Genomic DNA, 18569 nt, shown 5'->3' with positions numbered 1-18569 from the left:
TGGATGCAGTGCATCAAGTCCCATGGACTTGTGCTCATCCAGATTTTCTAAATAGTCCTGAACCACTTCTTTCTCTACGGAGGGCTGGTCACTTCCTCCCCATGCTGTGCTGCTCAGTGCAGCAGTCTGGGAGCTGACCTTGTTCGTGAAGACAGAGGCAAAAAAAGCACTGGAGTATATTAGCTTTTTTCACATCTTCCGTTACTAGGTTGCCTCCCTCATTCAGTAAGGGGCCCACACTGTCTTTGACTTTCTTCTTGTTGCTAACATACCTGAAGAAACCCTTCTTGTTACTCTTAACATCTGCTAGCTGCAACTCCAAGTGTGATTTGGCCTTCCCGATTTCACTCCTGCACACCTGAGTAATATTTTTATACTCCTCCCTGGTCATTTGTCCAATCCTCCACTTCTTGTAAGCTTCTTTTTTGTGTTTAAGATCAGCCAGGATTTCACTGTTAAGCCAAGCTGGTCGCCTGCCATATTTACTATTCTTTCTACTTGTTGGGATAGTTTGTTCCTGCAACCTCAATAAAGATTCTTTAAAATACAGCCAGGTCTCCTGGACTCCTTTCCCCCTCAGTGAGTAATATTAAATAAGTAGTATGGTGGTAATAATTAAATAACTGCATTGACTTATTTTGTTTAGGAGAATCCATCCTCAACATACAGGATTCTGAAAACTATCCACCTTCAAGATCACCATCATTTTCTATAAAAGAAAAGGAGTACTTGTGGTACCTTAGAGACTAACAAATTTGAGCATAAGCTTTCGTGAACTACAGCTCACTTCATTGGATGCATGCAGTAGAAAATACAGTGGGGAGATTTTATATACATAGACAACATGAAACAACGGGTGTTACCATACACACTGTAAGGAGACTGATCACTTAAGGTGAGCTATTACCAGCAGGAGAGCGGGGGGGGGGGGGAAGGGGGAAACTTTTTGTAGTGATAATCAAGATGGGCCATTTCCAGCAGTTGACAAGAACGTCTGAGGAACAGTGGGGGAGGGGGGAAATAAACAAGGGGAAATAGTTTTACTTTGTGTAATGACCCATCCACTCCCAGTCTCTAGTCAAGCCTAAGTTAATTGTATCCAGTTTGCAAATTAATTCCAATTCAGCAGTCTCTTGTTGGAGTCTGTTTTTGAAGTTTTTTTTTGTTGAAGAATTGCCACTTTTAGGTCTGTAATCGAGTGACCAAAGAGACTGAAGTGTTCTCCAACTGGTTTTTGAATGTTATAATTCTTGACATCTGATTTGTCCATTTATTCTTTTACATAGAGACTGTCCAGTTTGACCAATATACATGGCAGAGGGGCATTGCTGGCACATGATGGCATATATCACATTGGTAGATGTGCAGGTGAACGAGCCTCTGATAGCGTGGCTTCTCCAAGATGAGAAGAAATTATTTAGAAGAGAGTGCCAAGCTAACAACATATGGTTGCAGTGCTCATTTGATGCACCTCCTAGCCAATGACTTCAGTGTTCCAGAAATAAAGGCTAATGTTGTTGAAATTCCAAAATATTTCCGTAACAACCACTTTGCAGCAGCTGCTCTGAAAAAAATGGGAGGAACCAAGCTAACTCTCCCACAAGACATGCGATGGAACTCAGTAGTGGACTGTTTTGAGCACTATATCAAGAACTGGCCTAATCTGATGACAGTTTGTGAACCAAATAGTGAAAAAATAGATGGCACTGTCACAGCCAAAGTTCTCAACATTGGGTTTAAGAGAAATGTTGAACACATGCTGAGTACCCTGACGCCTATTTCTGTAGCCTTGAACTAAATGCAGGGAAATAGCTGTTTTATTGCTGAAAGGAGAGGAGTTGGCTATGATATGGACATCCAGCAATCATTCCTTCATAATGCCAACTCTAATAAACTTCAGAACTAAGGATGTTTGCTGATGTTTTAAAGAAAGTCACACCAGTGAAAGTCACCTAAGCACTTGGATTCAGAGTCTGTTGAAGTGATAATCTCACTTTTAAAGCAGTAGCTTTTTCTGCTGGTATAGAAAGAATATTTTTTTCCTTTGGACTAATTCATTCCAAATTGAGAAATGGTTTGGGACCTGAAAACAGGAAAGCTTGTTTTTCTTTTCCAGATTACGAACAAAAAGGAAAATGAAGGTGAAGACAACTGAGTTAGCTGCAGAAGCCAATATTTTAAGTTTCTCATGTTGACCTGGCTGACATAATCTATTTAATTTTTGTTAAAAAAAAAAAAAAAGAGGAGTACTTGTGGCCCCTTAGAGACTAACGTATTTATTTGGGCATAAGATTTCGTGGCCTAAAACCCACTTCTTGGGGTTTTTTTTTTTTTTAAATATTTCATTTAACGATTTTAGTTAAAAACAATTTTAACAAAAACAAATCTGATTTTAAAAAAAACTTGAATGTTTAACTAAATTCAAAAATTCATATGCTTGTTTTGTTAAAATATTATATGTTTGCTGCTGAAGAAAAAAATCCAGAATACATAACGTTGTTGTTTTAGTTAAATAAAACAATTTAAATGTCTGTCTGGTGATGTTCTCCTCCTAATACAGCATGGCAAGAAAATCCTCCAAATATTAATGATTAACCTGTTGAACTGGAAAGAGTTCACCTCCCAATGACTTCATAAATATCTGCTTCAATTAACTTTGGTAAATGAAATAACCAAACAATCATTCATTTTCTGACATAGCTGTAAAACTAATCTGAAAAGTTTTCAAAATAAATCACTTAAAATGTATAGTGTGTACCTTCTAAAAATGAAGTCTACATCTATCTCCGAATTGTGAAGAATATGTATTAAGGTTATAACAATCAACAAGAATGCACTTTTATGTAGAAATCCATGATTAAATTGAGTCTTCCTGACTAGGGATTTAAAACATGATATAAATCAATTTGATTAAAATCAAATCCACCCTGTCACAGGGTATTTTAAAAATAAATTTATTAGGTTTGGTAAAGCACTCAGAACTACAGTGATGAGAACCATGGAAAGAAAAGGAGTATTTGTGGCACCTTAGAGACTAACAAATTTATTTGAGCATAAGCTTTTGTGAGCTACAGCTCACTTCATCAGATTCATTCCTGATGAAGTGAGCTGTACCTCTCAAAAGCTTATGCTCAAATAAATTTGTTAGTCTCTAAGGTGCCACAAATACTCCTTTTCTTTTTGCAAATTCAGATTAACACGGCTGCTACTCTGAGAACCACAGAAAAGCTCATAAAGGAAATTAAGGAAATTCTATAATCAAAGCAGTAAATAAGACATGAAGCCACATGATGAATAATGAGGATAAAACAGAGATATTGCATATCCGCTCAGTGAATGCTATCCCTTTTGAGCACTAAATGAGGCAGTGACCCTGTGGAAAACATAAAATCCATAGAATAACCCAAATGCAGAAGAGGGCAAATTAAGATGGCAAAGGCAACCTTCATTTTGGCATTTCCTAACTTTTGAGTGCTTGAAATACAACCTTAATGTTTTTTTAATGTTGTTTCTTATGGATAATATATACAAAATACTATTGAAGTATTATCTACTTAGCAGAGAAATGCTATATCAATATGGCTCCCTTATTAGGAGGTCTCCTTGAACTTGATTTATCTTAATGAAAATAAATGGTAATGATTTCTGTCTACTGGGAATAGTAGCATTAGCACAAAACATCCATTAAGAAGAGCACAATAGTTTAACCAGTTTTTAACTAACAAAGAAATTCTTAGTGCTGGTCTTTTGGTAAACCAGTTGGCTAGCAAAGATTAAGAGACATGTTTTCAGGGTAGTCTAGGAGGAATGAGAAAGGGAGAGAGAAGACTGTTTCCAAAGAAAAGCGTAGTGCCAAATTTGGGGTGAATTATATTCCGAAATTGGTTTTGCCAATGTAAAAAAATGTCATTTTCCCCTCTGTAAGGGGAAAATTGATGATGCTTTTTCAGTATTGCCAACTCTTACAATTTTATCATAAGTTAAGAAAAAAACCAAATTTTGCCTAAACCCTAGCTTTTGGAAGCAAGAGACTGTCCAGAAATTGCAGCTTTCATCTAAAGCAGAATTTTTAGTCTTCAAGGTAATTGAGAAAAGCTTGAAAACATAACCAATTGTTCTCTACAGGCTCAGAAATCAGAAGACAAAAGAACCCAAAGTTTATTTTTAAAAGAAATATCATGAGTGTTTAGGGCCTTCCTTATTTTTGCATGCTTGGGTTTGGCAATATTGCTGTTTGCCTATGTAACTGCTCAACAGTGTGGTCCAATAATTTCGAAGTGTTTTTATAAGTAGATCATGGCAACCATGATGACTCTTGGAATTTTGAAGAAACATATTGGAAACAATTCACAATGCTGAAATAAGATTATCATAGCACTCCACTGACGCTGGGCAGACATTTCAGAGCTACTATTATCGCCACTGTAGCAAGCAAGATTTGATTTCAGAACTCAAACACTTTTTTAAAGGTTCAAAAGAGACACTTTTTCATCTCCATCAATGGCTAACTTATGAATCTGCTGAATCTACATCAATCCTCCTGAGATTTGATACATGGTCCTCCATTAAGAAAGAATATTTTTGCCAATTCTGGAGTGGTAGGAAAGAAAGAAATTTCATTTGTGGAAGTCTTCAGTGACTTTTTGGAAAAGCAGATAAAAATATTTGATTTCTTTATCTCTCCTGAATTTGAAGTAGTGCTTTTGAATATTTTTAGAAAAGCTGGATGCTGTAAGTTTTCAAGTTGTGCGCCAGGGACACTTGGACTTCTGCATTTGGATGTATTCTTTGTAAGTTTTATAGGCGCTTCCACATGCTATTTTGCAGCTTCTAAACCCAGTAGAGGCTTCTAAAAAACTAGTAAGTAGAAATGACAAGACTATCAGAAGTTAAGAAATCTGCAAATACAGTTTTGAAAACAATTTTGGTACAACAGCAAAGTAAAAATCAGAAGCAGGAAGCTGCCAAACAATCAGTGGGGCCACTGGATGACAGAGGTGCTAATGTAGCACTCCAGGAAGATAAGGCAATTGAGGAGAAGCTAAATGAATTCTTTGCATTAGTCTTCAATACAGAAGATGTGAGGGAGATTTCCACCCCTGAGACATTCTTTTTAGGTGCAAATCTGAGGAACTGCACAAGATCGAGGTGTCAATAGAAAAGGTTCTGGAACGAATTGATAAATTAAACAGTAATAAGTCATCAGGACAAGATGGTATCCATCCAAAAGTTCTGAAGGAACTCAAACATGAAATTGTAGAACTACCAACTGTGGTATGAAACCTATCATTTAAATCAGCTTCTGTACCAGATGACTGGAGAGTAGCCAATGTGACAAAAATTTTTAAAAAAAGGATCCAGAGATGATCCTAGACCAGTACGCCTAACCAGTATCAGGCAAATTGGTTGAAACTACAGTAAAGAACAGAATTACCAAGTACACAGATAAACACAATTTATTGGGGAAGAGCCAACATGGCTTTTATAAAGGGAAATCATTCCTCAACCATCTATTAGAATTCTTCGGGCGGGGGGCAAGGGGGGAATGGTCAACAAATGTGGACAAGAGTGATCCAGTAGATATAGTGTACTTGGACTTTTGATAAGGTCCCTCACCAAAGGCTCTTTATGCAGAGTAAGCAGTCATGGGATAAGAGGGAAGGTCCTCTCATAAAATCAGGAACTCGTTAAAAGATAGGAAAAAGTGCAGGAATGAATGGACAGTTTTCAGAATGAAGAGAGGTAAATGGCAATGTCCCCTAGGGATCTGTACTGATAGCAGTGCTGTTCAACATATTCATAAATGATCTGGAAAAAGGGGTAAACAGTGAGGTGGCAAAATCTGCAGATGATACAAAATTACTCAAGATCGTAGTCTGCTTTGGACCTAAGAATTACAAAGGGATCTCACAAAACTGGGTGACTGGCCAACAAAATGGCAGATGACATTCAATGTTGATAAATACAAAGTAATGCACACTGGAAAACAATTTCAACTATACATACAAAATAATGAGGTCTAAATTAGTTGTTACCACTCAGGAAGAAATTATGTATTCATTGTTCGTAGTTCTCTGAAAACATCTATTCAATGTGCAGCAGCAGTAAAAAAGCTAATAATGTTAGGAACCATTAGGAAAGGGACAGATAATAAGACATTAACAAAATAACACAGAAAGTATCATAATGCTACTATATAAATCCATAGTATGCCCACACCTTGAATACTGTGTGTAGTTCTGATAACTCATATCAAAAGATATATATTAGAATTGGAAAAGGTACAGAGAAGGGAACAAAAATGATTAAGGGTATGGAACAACTTCCATATGAAGAAAGATTACAAAGATTGTGATTTTTCAGCTTGGAAAAGAGATGACTAAAAGGGGATATGATGCAGGTCTATAAAATCGTGACTGTTGTGGAAGACAATAGAAAAGTGTTATGTGAGGTCGTAAACACCACAAGAACCAGTGCTCGCCCAGTGAAATTAATAGGCAACATGTTTAAAATAAACAGAAGGAAGTACTTTTTCACACAATGCATAATGAATCCATGGGACTCATTGGCAAGGGATGCTGTGAAGGCCAAAACTATGGCATAGTTCAAAAAAGAACTGGATAAGTTCATGGAGGATAGGTCTATCAATGGCTCTGAGTGTCCCTAGCCTCTGATTTCCAGAAGCTGGGAGGGGATGAATCACTTGATGATTGCCTGTTCTATTCATTCTCTCTGAAGCATCTGGCATTGACCACTGTCAGAAGACAGTATACTAAGCTAGATGGACAATTAGTTGACCCAATATGGCCATTCTTATGTTCAATTCTAGCAAGCAAATCATCATTAATTAGCACAGATGACATCAAGATTTACACACTATTTCAAAAATGAAAATAATTCTGGATGATTGTTACCTACCTTACTTTTTCTATGAAGAATTCTGGGTAATTTCCTTACTGTAGGTGGTATCCCTGGGAATGTATTTTCATGACAATTGATTAACAGCATCATTATTGTGGGGAAATTTAGAAATTTTCTTTCCCCTCTGGTTTCCACCCCCTATTTCATCTATAAAGAACACAGCCAAAGTGTATAAGAAATATGTTGTTGTTGGGTTTTTTTTGTCAGTTCAACTAGATTCTATTGCTGGACATTTATTGTCCATCTAAAAGGCACTTGAAATATTAGACAAACAAGGTGGGTGAGATAATATCTTTTATTGGGCCAACTTCTGTTGGTCAGAGAGACAAGCTTTTGAGCTTACATGGAGCTCTTCTTCAGATCTGGGAAATGTACTTAGTGTCACAGCTAAATACAAGGTGGAACAGATTGTTTAGTATAAGTAGTTAACACACATTTCAAGAAACCATTCAAAGTGAAGTGGCCTATTAACACTCTCCAGTCATAGATGAGAAAAGAGGAAAAAAAGGTGAGGGGGGGAAATTTAGTAGGTTATAGATTGTTGTAATCAGCCATAAATCCAGTGTCTCTATTCAGTCCATGATTTTTAGTGTCTAGCAAAGTCATGAACTTAAGCTCCCAGGCTCGTCTTTTGAAGGTGTTGTGCATGTTTTCTTTAAGGATGAAGACTAAGAGTCAAATATAGAGTGATTGTTTTGTGAAGCATGTAAATAAGCACAGATTGTGAAAAGTAAATTGGATTACTTTCAGTTTTAATAAACCAAGATTTTTTTCAAAAACACATGAAGATTTTTTTTAAATATGATTTTTAATATTACAGGTTCCCTTGTAACAGCCAATTAGTTATTCTTCTTCACTGAATGTTTAAATGGAAATACATGGATTACGAATACAATACAGTTGTAATAAATCAATATTTGAATTCTGCAAGTGGTAATCATTATCCTGGTTTAAAGTATTTTAAAAAAAACTAAATTCACAATAAGAGCAAAAAAGAAACTAAGTACAAACTATTGACATCTACCATTTGCAAAATACAGACAGTGTCCTTAACAATATTTTAGAAGACCAAGATCAATAAGAGAAATGGCTCAACATATACTTGTATGATACAAAACTAATTGGAAATGACAATTATTCATTTTCCATCTCCATTTGTCATAATTTTTTTACTATATGCAATACATACAGAAGGAAGAGTTGCCTAAAGCACGCAATATACTAAAATATAATCAAGGATTTAAAACAAGTAAAAAAAAAAATTCGACGTCACAATAATTATGGAGACATGAGGAGTGATTTCATACTTAAACTTGCACTTTAAAACAGAACAAAGTAAAAATAAAAAATCCTTGTTTCACACTTCAATTGAATTTAGTCTCCAAATTTATCACGATTACTCTTCAGGAGTAATTGACTGTCTTATTTTTTAGAAAAATATTTCCTCTGCAGTTACTAAATGTTTTTAAATGCTTTCTTTTTATAAACTTTGTCCTGTTTCTCACTTTTCTTTGGTTTCCTACAGCTAATCAATCACACCTCCCCTTGCCCCAAATTCCACAGATAAAATCTTTAAAATAGGCCTCTTTGATTTTAAAATTAAACAGTTATTCCCTTTATTCCGGATAACTCAACTGAACTACACCAAGAAAAGCCAATTGAGCTGCTCAGATAAGTCAGCTACCTCCAAACCCCTGAAATGGATCTGCAAGTTCCCAAACTGGCAACTCAGGGTATGTCTTCACTACCCGCCGGATCAGTGGGCAGCAATCGATCCAGTGGGGATCGATTTAACGCGTCTAATCTAGACGCAATAATCAACCCCCAAGCGCTCTCCCGTCAACTCCTGTACTCCAGCGCCGCGAGAGGCACAGGCAGAGTCGACGGGGGAGCGGCAGCAGTCGACTCACTGCGGTGAAGACAACACGGTAAGTCAATCTAAGTATGTCGACTTCAGTTACGTTATTCAAATAGCTGAAGTTGAGTAACTTAGATCGACCCCCCCACCCCAGTGTAGACCAGGGCTCAGACTTCAACTCTACCTCTCTCATTGCTTCCTTCTTCCCATTACCTATTTAAAAAGGGAGTCCTGGAGGAAACCAGAAGAGAGGTAGAGAAGAGATGGGAAGATGAAGTCCAAATTGTCAGATACTCAGCTTGGAAAGGCAGCTGCTCCTTCTAAAAAAATTCCCGTGCTTCATCAAAAGTTCCAGTTTGATGTATCAGAGAAGTCCCTCAGACTGGGGAGTGCTTTAACACTAGCAGTGCTTTAACACTAGCATATTGCACACTAACTAGCCTGTATGGACCCTGTCGGAACACACTGAAAGTTTCCAGTACATGTTAACATAGTACTGTTTGAAAAGGGACCATGTTAACATGCATGAGGGAACTTCAGGATCCACACAGGCCAGTCAGTGCTGGACATGCTAGTGCAGACTAAAATTTACACCCCTGTGGTGAAGACTAAAACATCATGTAGACAAGCCTGAGGACTCAGTTGCTGGGCTAAACAACTGGAAGAAGGGGTTAAAGGTTGAGCAGAAACGTGCTTAATGGGGAAAATATACAGTGACATGGATAATGCGTGCATGTGTGGTGAAGGCACAGAGATTAGCTGTGGGGTGGATGACCATGCCAACAGAGCACAGGTGAGAAGTTTAACTCCCAGCTGACTTTTTGGTTCCTAGAGACACAAAATGGATGAAGTAATATCTTTTATTAGACTACTGCTAACGAGAAACACAAGCTTTGCAGCTACACAGTACTCTTCTCCCTGGTTTCTGCTACTCACCTGGCATCCACTCCATTGCCTAGCTCCTCAGCCCCCAGGGGCAGCCTGCTGCCCTTCTTCCATGCTCCAACTCTCATAAGCCACATTTCAAGTACAGTAGAACACCTCGGAAATGGAGGTTGTTCGTAACTCTGAACAAAACATTATGGTTCTTTCAAAAGTTTACAACTGAACATTGACTTAATACAGTTTTGAAACTTTACTATGTAGAAGAAAAATGCTCCTTTTAACCATCTTAATGTAAATGCAACAAGCACAGAAACAGTTTGATTACTTTGTCACATTTTTTTAAGTAGTTTACGTTTAATACAGTACTGAACTGTATTTGCTTTGTTTTCTTTTGTCTCCGCTGCTGCCTGACTGCATACTTATGGTTCCAAATGAGGTGTGTGTTTGACTAGTCAGTTCATAACTCTGGTGTTCCTAACTCCGAGGTTCTACTGTAGAAAGATTTTTCCCATCTTTATGTATGCAATAAGAACTAATGAAAAAAATTGTATTTGGAACTGTAACTATTTGAGGGAAGGCGGTGGAGTGTAACCCACAAAACTAGGGAGTCTGCCTGCTGGGGACAGAAAAGTGAATTCTAGAAGGGACCAATGGACAACTCTGATACCAATCTCTGTGCCTGTCTAACATTATCTATAGCCCTCTACAAATCAGAACTCATCTTTTATCCACACACTCCTGCATTTACGCATCTGGAAGTTTTCCCAGTTTTTTTTCCAGTTCAGGACTCCCCTCTTGCAAACCACAGGAGTGTCTCCAGAATAGATAGCTGTACTCCTGAAGCATCTTCAGATAAAATCTTTCCCATCTCCTAACCCCCCCTCCGCCACCCCATGTCCTAGATCTTATCATTACTAAGTAGAGCTGGTCAGAAGGAAAAAAAAATTTTGTTTCATGAGAAATTCTGACATTGATTGTTTTTGTTCCAAATTTTAATTTGAGACTATTTAAACTCTTCATTTCAAGAAGGCAAATACATTATAAGACGTTATTATATATTACATATAAATATTAATATTTTAATATAAGACAAAACAAAATGCATCAAAATGATAAAGTCTAAACAAATTGTTTCAACTCTCTCCTGTTGATTTTGATTAAATTTTTGACATGTTTCTACAAACCCTTCTATTTTGATAAAACTGCATTTTTCAATGGAAAACTGTTCCACTGGAAATTTTTAGCACCACTACTAACAGGAGCAGGAAGAAGGGGAAAGTTACAGCTTTGTATGACAAACTACTAGGAATTTTGTGGTGGAGGCATCTTCTCCCTCTTCTAGTGAGCCATAAAAGGTTTGCTAGAGAGGAATTCCATTCTAATGACCTGAACAGGTCTGGGTCTTCCCAGGGAACCTGTGAAACTCCCTGCCAGAGGATGTTGTGAAGGTCAAGACTCTAACAGGGTTAAAAAAAGAACTAGATAAATTCATGGAGGATAGGTCCATCAATGACTATTAGTCAAGATGGGCAGGGATGGTGTCCCTAGGCCTCTGCTTGCCAGAAGCTGGGAATGGGCAACAGGGGATGGATCACTTGATGATTACCTGTTCTGTTCATTCCCTCTGGAGCACCTGGCATTGGCCACTGTTGGAAGACAGAATACTGGGCTAGATGGACCTTTGGTCTGACCCAGTATGGCCATTCTTATGTTTTTATTATGTTCTTATGTAACATGGGAAGGCAAAAATGCCCTCGTCTTCCCCAACTTTCCTCCATTATTCTTCCCTCTCATTTCATCACCATCCCATAAACAACCCAATCTTTTCCTCTTCATCCAACCCTCCTTCTCTCCTGCTCTTAACCCCCTCATATCCTTCTGGTCTCAAAAAGGAGGAAACATGTCACAAAGGAGCTCCACTACAACAACTTTCTGTGGTAAGTCAGAGTTGAGCTGCCCTCCGATGAATCTCTTGTGATTTGCTGGAGAAGAGCTCCATTCTGGTGAATCAGAGGAAGTTCACCACAGCAAAGCTCCATTGTGATGAATGCATTTATTATTCTAACATACAGATATTACACAATTTCCATCTGCATTTCCACATTTAAATATACCAACTGTACAATAATTACTAACTTAGATCACCCTTTCACAGAAGTTTTCCTAAACATTACAGAAAAACATTTTGCAGACATCATTTGCAATCAGACATTTCTCACTTTCACACACTAATAAAAACCTGTGTATTCACAAACACGATAATAACCAATAAACACGATTGGAGTTGAATTTCAAAAGTTGGTTATCTACAATTTAGGTAGAGATGTGCTTGGTGTGGTTAGAGGAAGGTACCTGGTGAAGAAGGGGAATTGGTTTGAGTGCAGCATTGATGGGGTACTGAATGACAACTATACATAGCCTTGTTTTTTATAATTCACTGGTGGGAAATTCAACCTCGCGTCTTTAATATTGTTAGAATGGATGTGATGTTAAAGCCAGGAATTGGGGATAAGAGTCATACCAAAAAAAGCCATATTTTAGATGGAAACTGAACTCAAAATTGTTGTGGCTTTTGCATGCTAGCTGGCTCAGAGGACTAATGATAATAGGTCAAATGGAAGGAGGGGGAAACAAAGTGACAGAACCATATAAAGTTTTATCACACATTCAAATCCAGTTTATATCAGAAGTGACTGAATGTTTTCTTAAGGCTAACTGGATGTGTGACCTAGGGCTAGACCAACAAAGACAACTCAGGTTCAGCATTGCAACTCCTAGCATTTAGGCACATTTCCACCTAATGGAATCCACATTCCCAAGTTAGATGCCGAGGCTTCCTATACAATGCATGGGGAAAGTTATGTGCCTAAGACTATGTCTATACTTAAAACACTACAGCAGCAGAGCTGCAATGCTCCAAGTACTCCACTGTAGTGCTTCAGTGTATATACTTACTACAGCAACAGGAGGGATTCTTTTATCATCATAGGTAAACCACCTCCTTGAGAGATGGTAGGTAGGTGGACAGAAGAATTCTTCCATCCAGCTAATACTGTCTACACAGGGGATTAGGTTGGCTTAACTATGTTTCTCAAGGGTGTGGATTTTTCACACTCTTATGAGCTAAATAAACATCATCCCAATTTTGTAGATGAGAAAACTGAGGTACAAAACCTGAAGATTCTTTACTCACGTAGCACACTGACAGCAGAACCAGGAATAGACCCACAGAGTTCTGGCTCCCTGTCCTCTGCTTGAGCCACTTAAATTAAATACTGGTTTCGGAGTAGCAGCCATATTAATCTGTATTCACAAAAAGAAAAGAAGTACTTGTGGCACCTTAGAGACTAACAAATTTATTTGAGCTTAAGCTTTCGTGAGCTACAGCTCACTTCATCGGATGCATTCAGTGTAGCTCACAAAAGCTTATGCTCAAATAAATTTGTTAGTCTCTAAGTTGCCACAAGTACTCCTTAAATTAAATACACCTCTTAAATTGTAAATATGCTCCCCTGTACTTGATAACGGGTATAAATCAAGAACCAGGCTGATTTTTTTTGCTGAGGGCTGTTCTCTTCTGGCATTGAGCAGTCTCTTAACATACTTGTACCATTTTTTGAAGTCCCATTTAAGTGAAGAACAGTATCAGTACAAGAAACGCTAATCTTAAGTAACTATGGAAGTCTGGGTAAAACTGATAAGAAAACTGCTGATTAGTGTGCTGCTTTTCTAGTCTGCATTCCTATTGTCTTCAGTGTTCTATCAGTGGGCTTTTAGCTTATTAGATGATACTTTACAGTACTGGCTGTTTCAACTCTGTGAGGTAAGGAGGGAAGGATTCTTTCATATGATACTGACATGTCAGCCAAATGATGCCAATTGTGATTGACTAACAAACATTTTTCCAATAAGCACCTCTGGGCTTTTTCCTGTTATTTTGGGATGGTCCTACCATCCATATCTGCAAAGCCACTTCACTGCATTCCTTGAAATTCCATCTTAAAACTTTTCCCTCCTGAGATGTCAAAAAACAAACAAACAAAAAAACAAATTCCACAATGGTCAGGCAGTTATCTTGCTGTGGCCGCTGTGTACAGGTTGAGACTAAAAAGTTAGGTCAACCCAGCTACATCATTCAAGGATGTGAAAAATTCACACCTCCGAGCAACATAATTAAGCCAACCAACCCCCAGTGCAGCCAGTACTAGGTTGATGTAAAAGTTCTTCCATCAACCTAGCTACTTCCTCTCGGGAAGGTGGATTAACTAGTGATGGGAGAATGCCTCCCATCGCTGCAGAGGGTGTCTACATTGAAGCATTACAGCAGCTGCGGCCTTTTACGCATGGACATATGTTTACAAAGCATTTGAAAACCTTGAATGAACAGTGCAACAGAAGTATTCTGTACCACCCTAACTATCCTTCAATCTCTCTCATCATCCCTTGAGGGGAATGTCCTTTCATTTTAGACCTAAATCCACTTCCATCCAATACCATTTCCGCGGCATCTCTCTTACTCTGAAAGATCTCCCCCGTGTTGTACTATGCAAAGCCCATTCTGATTTAAAGCCTCCCCCAGTACAGACTCACCTTGGGCCTCTGTCCCTATTACATTCCTCACACTTGGGGATTCTGGCAAGCTAAGAGATTTATAACCCTCCACCTCGCCCGCCCGCCCGCCCGCGAAGATATTCCCTGCTTACCTATCCCAGGGGCCACATAGATGAAGTAGAGGCACGATGAGGAGAAGGAAAAGAAGAAGATAAAGGCGAGCATGGAGCGATTGGAGACCCGCAGCACCTTCCCGAGCAGTGACATCCTCCTCCTGGACAGGGGCTGCTGCCTCCTACTCCCAGCAGTAGCCAGCGGCGGCGGCACTTCCCAGAGGGAGGCGGGAGACTCCCATGGAGCGCACGGCGGTGCGGCAGCGGGGCCAGCCAAGGGAGAGGGCCTCAGGCGAGCTGCCGGCGGCAGGGAAGAGGCCGGGGCCGGGGCGGAGGCGGAGGGATGCGGGGAGCGTCTGACAGTAGGAGATGAACGGCGGGGCGGGGGGCTCGGTGTGGGAGGGAGGGACTAGCATATAAGGGTGCAATCGGAAGGGCGGGGGGGGGCTCCGGGTGGGCGCTATAGGGCCCTGGGTATGGGGCTGTAGCAGCGGCAAACACAGCAACGCGCAGGGGAGGGGAGGGGCTCACTGGGGCCCGCTGCTCCCTTCCCCGCTGCGCAGGTGAAACCGGGGCGCGGAGAGCGGCGGGGGCTACCTCAGCGCTGCGAGCCGCGGGCCCGGCTGTTCCGGCCCCTCACACAGCGGGGGGTGGGGTTAATCCGCCCCGCTCCCGCCGCCGGCAGTGCTCGGTGGTTGCTCATGCCGCCGGGGGTCGCGGCGGCGGCGGCGGCAGCGGCAGCAGCATCGCCGCCGCCACCGGACAAAGTCACCCGCACGCCCCGCCGCTCCTTCCTCCCGGGCCGGCGGCGGGGAGCGCGCTGCAGCCGCCCCGCCCCTCAGCGACCCGGCTACTGCGGCGGTTGGGAACGCGCACGAGCCTCTACGGGGCGAGCGACCAACTGCAGAACTTCGGCGGGCGCGCGCCTGCCCGCCCACTCAGGCCGCGCGAGCTGTCTGGTCTGACACGGTCAGAGGCTCGCGGCAGCGCTAGACAGCTCGCGCGACCTGAGTGGACGCGGACTGCGCCGCTCCAATAGGGGACAAGGGAGAAAAGACTCCGCTTTCCTGATTGGCTGATAAATAAACTACTTTCTCCCGGGGAAGAGCGTTTTACCAGACTCTCTGGCTGCTGCTGTTCTCCTGCGGAAGTGGGGGGATCCAGGGTCGTGGGGAGAGAATATTAGTGGCAGGACAAGAGCATGGGTGGGTTAAGAGCGGGTGTCTGGGGAAGGGACATGGGGGGAGGCAGAGCTGGCGTGGACACTGTGGGAAGAAGCCTGGCTGCAGCCTTTAGGCTGGGCTCTGTCTCCCCCTAGGCGTGCCCCAGGGCCGTATGACTAGAGCAATGGCAGCTGGTGCCCTTTGGCAGCCATAGCGCCGGGCCTGGCAATGGTACGAATGGACTGTTTTTTAACAGGAAGATGTGTGAGTGGTAGGAGCCGCCCCGAGAGAGGATATGAGGGGCAGCAGCCGTCTATTGCGGCAGAGGGAGAAAGAAAGAAAGAAAGAAAGAAAGAAAGAAAGAAAGAGAGTGTAATGGGGTTGGGGAACTAAATTATGTTCAACTTTAAATCTCCTTTTGCCTGCAGCTGAGCCTGCTTCACTGCTGCAGCATAGGTCAGGGCTCAGGTTTTTCAGGACTTTGGGGAAGGGGGCAGGGGAGGGAAAGAAACTTGCACAGTTAAATGTTATTCAAAAATAACTGTGTGGCATTCTTACCAGTTTAAGAGCTGTAAACTTCTGCTATCAGCTTACGTCACATTTCAGTACAAAGTACATTTTCGTATACATATAGCTGCATACTGCCCTCCCCTCTTGTAATGGAAATAACTTCTCACTCTGGAGTGTGTCTTCAGAAGCGCCGAGGGGTTTGTCACCTATTCGCCTCAGAACCAGAGGACAGTCGCAGCTTCACAGTTCGGGCTGAACTCCTCAGAATTGCCTTGGCATTCCAAAAATCCTCACAACCAGCAGCAGTTCCTGTCCTGGAGTCAATATTAAGCCAGTTCTTCAGTTTTCTGCTACATCGGGAGTGTGGATGCTAACTCTCACAGGCTCTGGAATGCTATTCTGATAGCAGACACACCTTAACCCTGGGATGTCCAACCAATTAGTATATAAGGCTGTCTCCAAACTCCAACTCCCTCTATTTATAGCTTTTTCAGCACTGATGGTGGATGTTTGCAAGCAGTTTGACCTTAACAGAAACCCTCTACCCCAGTTTCAGAGACACCTACTAGGCATGCCCAGTAACTACCACACACCTCTCCTCTAGAAGCCTCCTTGTTACTAAGGCACACCTTGTTCTTTACACATATGCAGAAACAAGATTGAGCACAAATCCATGTCTTGTCCCCATTGCTTTGCTCCCTGTTTTAGGCTTTAAACAAATAAATCAAACGCTGCACTATAATCATGTAGGTTATAAGGGTACCCCAGGACAAGTTTTCTGGCACTTTTCCAGTGTGTGGACCATAATTTAATTAGGCCATGTCCACACTATAGCCTATGCCAGCATAATTTATGCTGCTCAGGGGTGTGAATAAACCACCACCCAAGTGACATGTTACACGGACAGAAGCGCTCATGCGCATAGCGTTGTGTCAGCGGGAGAGCTTCTCTTGCGACATAGCTTCTGCCACTTGCGGCAGTGGGTTTTTTATGCCGATGGGAGACCTCACTTCTGCTAGCATAGACCGTCTTCACCAGATGCGCTACAGCAGTACAGCTGCACCACTGTACTCTAGACATGGCCTATAAATCATGTCATGGTCACCACCCTTCTTATTTACAATTGTTTGTTCTGCTTTTCTTTCCATGAACAATCAGTATCCCTGTGGCAAGTGTAGCAAGTGCTTAGATAGAAAAAATATTTTAGCAGTTTTTAGTGCAATACACGTATATTTGTAGAAACAGTTGGAAACGATAATAGTTTGATTCATTAGACCTATGAGTTCTCCCCAGAACACCACCAAATATTTTGTAGATGACAGTTTGAAAATCATTAGGTTAAGCAATCTTCTAACTTTCTCTAAGTGCATGTCTATACTAGAGTTTAGTTAATTGTTTGCCAATTCCCTCAAGTTATCTAAAATATTTGTACATGGTAATCTGGACACACCACAAATGTTTGTGGTTTACCCTTTAAATAAACCCTAGTGAAGAAATACCCTAAAAGTGTGCAAGGCCAGCACTGGGTTGGGCACCTGTTCTCCCTGTTTGCTTGAGCAACCTGCTGCTAGCTACCAGCAAGCCATTAGGTGACTAGGTCAAATCAACACTGCATTCCTCTGAAAAGAGCTGTAGATGAAATGCTGTGTGCTAGGGGACTGGCTGCTGGCCAAGGCGTGGCTAGGTGCACTAGAGACAGCTATCCCTAGAGCCCTCTCAGTTTTCACAGGAGGTCAGTTCCCTTTTGTACGGGCTGCGTTTAATCTGAAATCCTGGAATGCTTGAAGGAATGAGAAAAAAAAACTTGCATTTTCTCTAATTTTTCTCTACCCAAAAGGCCAGCACTGTTTTAATGCTGCTTGAAAATAGTTCTTGAATCTTGGTAAGTTCTGCAGTCAGCACAGTTGGTGTCAGGGATTCCCCACCCCCCCTCCGAATTTCACCAACACCTCTCCTCCCCAAGTTTTATGAACTAGTTACATGGAGTGTTGCTAGTTTAGTGATTTGGAATTTTGAAGTGAAACGTTAATACACACTTTAAGAGCATATAAAATGTATGATAAAATGTGTATCTGAAAAAGTATACTAGATTTGAAAAGTATGAATATCGACTAGGTTCCTTATACAGCTGTTTTTTATGACAATGTCAGTGCATTCATTTCAGTGATGTTGGCCAACCTAATAATTTCAAATTATGATTTGTAAGCAAGATCTAAATGAGCTGTCCCTAACAGCTAGTGATGAGCTGGGGCAGGGGGGAAAGGCTTCAGGGCCAGAGTGTATTTACATTCACACCTAATCTACCTAGGTATCCAGCAAACAGAGCTGTGTTGCCCAAGTGATCGATTTTGGCTGGGGTTGGATTACAAATCACTTGAATGCAGAGAGGCAAGGAGGAGTAATGAAATATTGTTATTCTTATTGTATGAGTAAAGAGCAGTAGAACTGTAATTAGTCTGTGCTGATTGAGGGCATCAAGAGAGAGGGTGGGGACAGGTGTTTTGCATGGTAGTCTGCCTGAGTCACAAGTACTATTAGACCTGCCCCCTCCACTGTTTAAAGACAGAG

The 18569-nt window shown here is 41.1% G+C and overlaps 1 protein-coding gene across 5 annotated transcripts in view; it reads right to left on the bottom strand.

Annotated features, from left to right (window-relative positions):
* B4GALT6 (beta-1,4-galactosyltransferase 6) overlaps nt 1-15323 on the bottom strand; it is a 42071-nt gene extending 26748 nt beyond the window's left edge. The window contains exon 1 of one of the 5 annotated variants that reach the window (XM_038393264.2): nt 14368-15323. In XM_038393264.2, the coding sequence (XP_038249192.1) occupies nt 14368-14482 (115 nt within the window). In that variant the 5' untranslated portion in view covers nt 14483-15323. Of the gene's footprint in view, nt 1-6918; nt 6990-14367 lie in introns of those variants that run through there. The other 4 variants (XM_043507933.1, XM_043507935.1, XM_043507932.1 and 1 more) reach the window with 4 other exon arrangements.
* Between the last annotated feature and the right edge of the window lie 3246 nt (nt 15324-18569).

This window comes from Dermochelys coriacea, chromosome 2 (genome assembly GCF_009764565.3).
Source record: "Dermochelys coriacea isolate rDerCor1 chromosome 2, rDerCor1.pri.v4, whole genome shotgun sequence".
Lineage (NCBI taxonomy): Eukaryota > Metazoa > Chordata > Testudines > Dermochelyidae > Dermochelys > Dermochelys coriacea.
This window is presented reverse-complemented; position numbering and strand designations above follow the sequence as displayed.